The sequence below is a fragment of the Phocoena phocoena genome, chromosome 6, assembly GCF_963924675.1.
Source record: "Phocoena phocoena chromosome 6, mPhoPho1.1, whole genome shotgun sequence".
Lineage (NCBI taxonomy): Eukaryota > Metazoa > Chordata > Mammalia > Artiodactyla > Phocoenidae > Phocoena > Phocoena phocoena.
In genome coordinates this window covers 102127705-102134846 of record NC_089224.1, presented here as the reverse complement: position 1 = coordinate 102134846, position 7142 = coordinate 102127705, and the positions used below count along the sequence as shown (strand labels likewise).

At 42.7% G+C, this 7142-nt stretch overlaps 1 protein-coding gene across 1 annotated transcript in view; it reads right to left on the bottom strand.

The window, feature by feature from the left end:
- Positions 1-2845: 2845 nt before the first annotated feature.
- The window catches only part of LOC136125128 (centriolin-like), a 54813-nt gene continuing 50516 nt past the window's right edge, over positions 2846-7142 (bottom strand). The window contains exons 31-33 of the mRNA XM_065879944.1: positions 6390-6530; positions 4498-4770; positions 2846-3082 (exon numbers count right to left, since the gene is read on the bottom strand). Of these exons, the coding sequence (XP_065736016.1) occupies positions 2846-3082; positions 4498-4770; positions 6390-6530 (651 nt within the window). The remainder of the gene's footprint in view (positions 3083-4497; positions 4771-6389; positions 6531-7142) is intronic.

Below are 7142 nucleotides of genomic sequence, written 5' to 3'. Positions count from 1 at the left end.
GAGAAGTCCCTATCCCATATCTCCATATCTTAATGGTCCAGCTCTAGCCAAACAACTTTTTAGGAATATAAACCTCAGTAGGTGGTGAGAGATTACTCACTGTGCTATACTGTGTATAGTAACATGGTATATAATACCTGTTATGGTTCAAAAGCTGTATAGGGGCCTAGAAGAGTCCTTGGGGATATTTTAAAACAAAGTCTGACTGAACGCAATTTGAATTTACCACTGGGTCAGATTCTCCAAAGTCCAAAGTTCTAATTTTCTACCACAGAATATTTTTGGTTAAGGAAAAGCACCTGAAGTATATATAATAGTTTTATAACAGATATTTTCAAGTGATAAAATATATTCATTGATAGGTACAACATATTTCAACCTGCAGGCAGAGATGGAAAATCACTTGAAAGACTGACATTTAGGTAAAAATTTTATGGCTTAACTGTAGATACGTGAAGTGTAAAGTCAGAATCTGACCCAAATTTACTTTATCTTTTATTTTTATATGAATACAGATTTTAAACAAAATCCAAAAATAACTTGGCACTGTTAATGAAGAGGGGCTTAAGTACATTTTTTTTTTAACCTTTCTAACTATGGATTTTACCAGTTTATAGATTCAAATCAGGATTGGTTTTGTAATAATGCATTTCAAAGTGAAAAAACCCTCAGCCATCTAGGACCCTGGTTTAAATTGTATACAGTTGTTCCCATATGTACAGGTAACTTACAAAAACCCTGACGGTAATTGTACAAGTGGAGTTTCAGCATTTGAATTCACTGGTTCATGATAAAAAGCAAGTGGCATTCTAATTATGAAGTTGGTGAGGTAGTGGAAAAGGTATTTCCTCATATTTATGCAAGACAGTTTTCCTCCATCTGGCTGAGCCACTCTTTTCCTACAACAAGATGAGAAAGTCAGGATGAACCCTTGCAACAGTAAAAACAGGTTTTAACTAGGTTAACAGAATTAAATGATAGCATCATGGCTAACAGGTAAAATATATACTGAGTACCTCTTCGGAAAAATGTTTTAAGATGAACCACCGTATGAAATTATCCAAGAGAAAAGTCAGAAGGTTACTTTTCTTAAGACTGTATGATAAACTAGAATTCAAGAGCTTGCAGTTGAAAGTGCAGGTTAAAAGAACTCTTTGTAACATGTACCCTGTGAGCAGGAGGCTGGGAATGGCATCAGTGTCGGTAACCGTCTAGTGATTGTGACGGACCTTGTAGAACTTGGAAGGAGCTCTGAAACGAAGAGAAAACATTAGGCTCAGAAGCCAGTCTCTTAATTCCAACCTAGTTCAGACTTTTATCCCACGTAGACCTAGATTACGACTCCAGAGTCCAAAACAATTCTAACAAACTCTACTCCTTGTGCCTCAAACATTCCTCTGTTAACTCCTGGATTTAGAGCACCTGAACTCTTCTGGCTGCCACCATGAGCTAAGAATTTAACCTGGCCCCCAAACCCCTGTCTACTCATCTCCCACTATTCTGGGCTCTCTTACCTCCAGAGTCATCTACTCTTCAATGCTCTGTGCCTCTGACACACTGTTCCTCAAGGCCTGCCCTGAGGCCCATGATGGTTTTGGCCTGTATCTGACTTGGATCCTACCATGGAAGGTTTTAAGGTAATCATTCAAATCTTGGCTCTGCTGCTAATGAGCGAGCTGTGTGTCTATTAAAGATGCAACTGGCCTTGAATGTTCTCATGGCTCAACCATACAATATACCACTCTGGTAAAGAAAGATTAGCCTCTAAGTCCTGGTTTTGTCTTTTGCTGTGACCTTGACATTTTTCATTTTATACAATTTCCTTATCTATATAGAGGGATAAATCCTATTTCCCAGGATGTAAATGAGATATGTAAAGTGTTTAGTACATACACACAGTAGGCACACAAGATGGTAGCTATTATCCATCTCTGACAGTAATACTGTGTTACTTACTGATTCCATGAGTATATTTTATGTTCCTCCTAAGTAATTATTAACCTTATGTAAGTCATAGAAAACTTGTGAAATCCAGGGGTTTTTTTCTAATAGACTCTCAGTTAAGAGTTCAAACTCTGTTCAAACTTTGCTGAGGATTAACAGTTGGCACAGTCATCTTCCCAAATGGACAGACTAAACTGGGACTCAAGTTGATTTCAGAGGTCTAAACTTTTTTTTTGGCTGTGCCGCACAGCTTATGGGATTTTATAACTTTGTTGTTGTTAATTTATTTTATTTTTGGCTGCGTTGGGTCTTCGTTGCAGTACACGGGCTTCTCTTGCTGTGGAGCACGGGCTCTAGGCGCGCAGGCATCAGTAGTTGTGGCACGTGGGCTCAGTAGTTGTGGTGCACGGGCTTAGTTGCTTCGCGGCATGTGGGATCTTCCCAGACCAGGGCTCGAACCCGTGTCCCCTGCAGGCAGATTCTTAACCACTGCACCACCAGGGAAGTCCCAGCTTATGGGATTTTAGTTCCCCAACCAGGGATCGAACCGGGCCCGCAGCAGTGAGAGTACAGGGTCCTCACCACTGGACCACCAGGGAATTCCCTAAACTCTTTATATTGACCAAGTAGACGATAAGGATATCCAGAAGTGGAAGGCATTTATAGAAGAATTAACTATATCCCTGACAGGTCACCCAGTTTCCTAGGCTATTCCCTAAATCATCAGCTTATCCTCTTTATACATCTACCAACCAATTGATTCCAGTCTCCTCAGGGACCATGAAAAAGCAAGTCTTTCCTAAGACAAGTTTTTCAGAGATTTGAAGGTGGCATTCATATCCTTCTGAGTCTCCTCAAGATTATGGACCCCAAAAGCTTTCAGGTACTTTCCATGTATAAGTCAGACCCCTTGTGAAGAGCTTCCTCCTACCTGGCTTGGTCCAAGATGGGAGTCCTCAGCAAGGGAAGACTCCAGCTGAGACAGACTGGGTGATGACGTGGAATCTACAGATGTGCTGGTGACCAGCTCCCCTAAGGCATCCACCTGTCTCCTCAAGCTGTGTAAGGTGCCCTCTGTCTGCCGCTTCCCTTTGCTTAATGCTTCTGCCTGCTTGGACATGCAGTGTCGAAGCTGGGCCTGAAAGTGTTACGGTAGAACATATTAGAACACTGGGTACCTTCCTCATGTTTCACTTTTTTTTTTTTTTGCGGTACGTGGGCCTCTCACTGTTGTGGCCTCTCCCGTTGCGGAGCACAGGCTCTGGACGCGCAGGCTCAGCGGACATGGCTCACGGGCCCAGCCGTTCCGCGGCATGTGGGATCTTCCCGGACTGGGGCACGAACCCGTGTCCCCTGCATCGGCAGGCGGACTCTCAACCACTGCGCCACCAGGAAAGCCCATGTTTAACATTTGATAGGCAAATCTGACTATCATAAAATAGGAATGGCTGCTGAAAATTCTCTTCTTGTCCTTTAAAAAAAAAAAAAAAAAGGAGGTGCCAGATGGCTACTCTCTGTGTTGTCATTAACTGGGCCTTTAACTCAGCCTGTTCTCTCTGCTGTCACGACACTTAGGATTTCAGCATCCCTGGCCTCCCCATTAAATGACTGCCTCATCTCTCTCCTTACTGCCCAGACTTAGAAGATTGGTTTATACTGGATATCTTCAGAGTCTCTCACAAGGTATGTAATCCTCAACCCCATACTACGTTCTGGCTTCCCCACCGTACCTCTGAAACGATTCTCTCATTAAAGTCAACAGCAAGCGCTGTCCCATAGAACTTCCTGTGATGACGGGAATGTTCTATATCTGTGCTGCCCACTGTAGTAGCCACTGGTTGTGTGTGGCCTTTGAGCACGTGAAATGTGGTAACTGAAGAACTGAATTTTTAACCTGATTTAATTAAAGTGAATTTAAACAGTCACATGTGGCTGGAGGCTATTTGATGTCAAGGGCCTCCACTCACTTGGTACCGCCCATGGCTGCTTCTCAGCCCTCGCTGTAAATGGCCATGGCTTCTTCTCAGCCCTCGCTGTAAGTGGCCGTTCTCCAAAGATGCATTCTGTCCTCTCTTGTTCTGTCTAACTCAATCTCATTTTCCAACTCCCACCTAAACTCTTAACCCCCAAATTTTTAGGTCAACAATGACCTATTCTAGACACCTGTTTTCAGCTGCCTATAGAAAGAGATCCTTCTCTGAGCTTCGAACGTGTAATCTATAAAACTGCTGTGAGAGCTGCAACAGAGCAATTTCCCCCACTCTCCTCAATATGCCAAGTATCTTATACTGTATTTTTCTTTTAAAAGGGCAACCTTGAGTCGATCTTCACGGTGACGCAGTTTCTCTCGGAGTGCTTCTCCACGCCAGTGTTCATCCTTTTTCAGAGGGAAAGGGAAACAGAGAGTCTCTAAGCACCACCATCAGTAACCAACCCACCTTTCCCGCCTCTAACCCTCTTCCATCCTCAACTCTGTGTTTGAGCTTATCTAGGGTAGGTGGGAACCAAATTATCTTTTGATGAAGTCCACAGAATAGCAGGATAAACCCTTACCATTATGTGAACATGAGAAAAATTCAGTTTTTCTTCAAAGGGTGATGGTCTGTCACTCACGGGGAATGGAAAGTTCTCTTTCAAGCTTTCCAGCCCTCCTTCTAGGTTTTCATTCCCTTCCAAAACAGCTTCCAGATCAGCTGGTTGTTCTGGAAGAAACTGGTTAAGATTCTTCAGGCTGGTTCGGATTTCATCTTTCACTTCAGACTTAAGTGTCCTCATTGCTTCACTGATTTCCATTTGTCTTCTTTCCAAATCTTTTTGGTTTTCCATCTAAGGAGTGAGTGAGAGTCAAATAACTACTAGGTAAAGTTTGGGACTACCTGGAATTGAACTGTTAATGATTTAAATTTAATGTTTTAAATACATGTGTCATGTATTTACCGACCTACAGATGTTAATTACTATGATTAGAATGGTAAAAACTTGTGATTTTTCAGCTATTCCAAGTATCTATAAGCTACCAAGTAAGCGATTTTACTGACATTTGACTGAAGCAACTTCCATTTAGAAAAGCATGGGTGCCATGTTCCTTGAAGGTGCATTACTCTATAGAAGTCGGTCTCTCTGGAGCTAGACAGAGCTGGATTCCAATCTCGTTTCCAGTAAACATTACCAGTATGACTTAGGGCAAGTTAGCTAACTTCTGAACCTCTCTTACCTCATTTAACATGAAGATAATACCTTGCATCCCGAAATGCAAGAACTAGGTGAGAATTTATACAAAGCACCTTAGTGGTACCCAAATGAGAAAAGGGCCATTTACCTAAACAAGCCGTAAGTGATCTAGATTATAAATGTTAATGCTGGAAGGGGCCTTAGAAAAGATCTGGTCCAATGTTTTCATTTTATGGGTGAAGAATCTGGTGGTTTCGGCAGTCTGGAGGTTTCCTCAGGTTTTACAGTTTGTGTTTAAGACCTGAGACTACCCTATGTGGCTCTCTCCATAATAAAGAGCTTAGTGAAGATATTACAGTCATACCCACTTCTAACTGCCCTTCCAAGTTTGCAGAGGCTGGGGGGGGCCTTTAAATAAAAGTTATTTGTGTGTGTTTGTGTGTGTGTGTGTGTGTCAGGGCTGGGGGTGGGTGGCTATAGGCACAGATGAAACTGAATGGCCACATAGGGTTACCCAAAGGACAAGGTGTAGCAGGGTCAACCGAGTGGCCCCAGCAGCCTGACTAGACTAGAGCTCTGGGGTGGCCCAGCTGCTGCCAATGGCTAAGGGACACCAGGGGGGTCTAGGGTTAGACTCTCCATCTAGCGTGAACTGCTTTCCCACCCTCAGCTTGGCAACATTACAGGTTATCAAAGGTTTTCCCGCGGGTCATTTTTTCCTTCCCCAGGGGTTTGGCTCTTATAGACTTGTTTCTGACATAAAATCTAACGTTTCAATATAGTGCTTTGGGACATGATAAAATTTTATGCTGAAGAGCTGCTATTTTTCTTTCAAAAACTAACATAAAAACCTTGTTGAACTTAAGGGCATTTTAAAAGTATATTTTGACACTATTGATACTATTTATAAAATAGATAACTAATGAGAACCTACTGTATAGCACAGGGAACTCTACTTAATGCACTGTGGTGACCTAAATGGGAAGGAAATCCAAAAAATAGGGGATATATGTATACGTATGGCTGATTCACTTTGCTGTACAGTAGAAACTAACACAACAGTGTAAAGCAACTCTACTCCAATAAAAATTAATTTAAAAAAGTATATTTTGAACAAACACTTTTTTTCTTGTGGAGGTAGATTTCTACATTTCAAAACTAGAAAAACAGATTTGATTAATTAGCTTTTCACGACTTTCCCAAAGAAATACTCCTTTTAAAAGAGCTACTGAAGAAACAAAGCTCTGCCCGAGTCCCGTGGGGTGTGGGCGCACCTGTTTCTTGAGCTCCGCGTACTCCTGCTGCATCTGGCTGAGCTCCTTCATCAGGCGCCTGGCCCGCTCGTGGTTGTCCCGGGCCACCTGCTCGACGGTTGCCATTTCCTTCTGCATGCAGCTGTTCTCCTGCTTTTGCTCCTAGCACCAGAGGAGGAGGATGACTCTGGAGGTGTGCGTTGCTGGCTTACGCACTCACTAGCTCTGTGACTTCACTTCTCGTCTGGGCTTCAGCTATAAAATGGGGATAATCTACCTGCCTTCTTTAGCAGCTGTGGTAGAGCTGGGAGTAAACATGTGGTTGGGAGTAAACATGTGGTTGGTCAGTCTGTCAGCCCAGAGTCTGAATCCTAGATCTGCAACATTACCATTGATACTAGGTTACTTTCCCTTGTCTGTAAGATGTTAACCATAGCCCCCATCATAGGGTTCCTAGGAGGATTAAAATCTAGACATCTACATACTATCTTTACAATCATGTTGCCCATCACTGGTTGTAAGTGTATCACCCTTAGGGAAACACACCTGGTTGGAAAGTACCATTCAACAGGGCTACATTAATTCCTCCAAAGGGTGTTAGAAAAATCCATTCCTGTGACAGCCCTCGTTGCTGCCCACTGGCCTCCACCCACCATACACTGTTTTGAACTCATCTGAGTGTCACCTCCCACAGTTTATCTCCAGGGATAAAACCATGGTAGGTTGAGCTTCCTGGTTTTAGGATAATGATTAATTAAAACTGACGTTGACCAA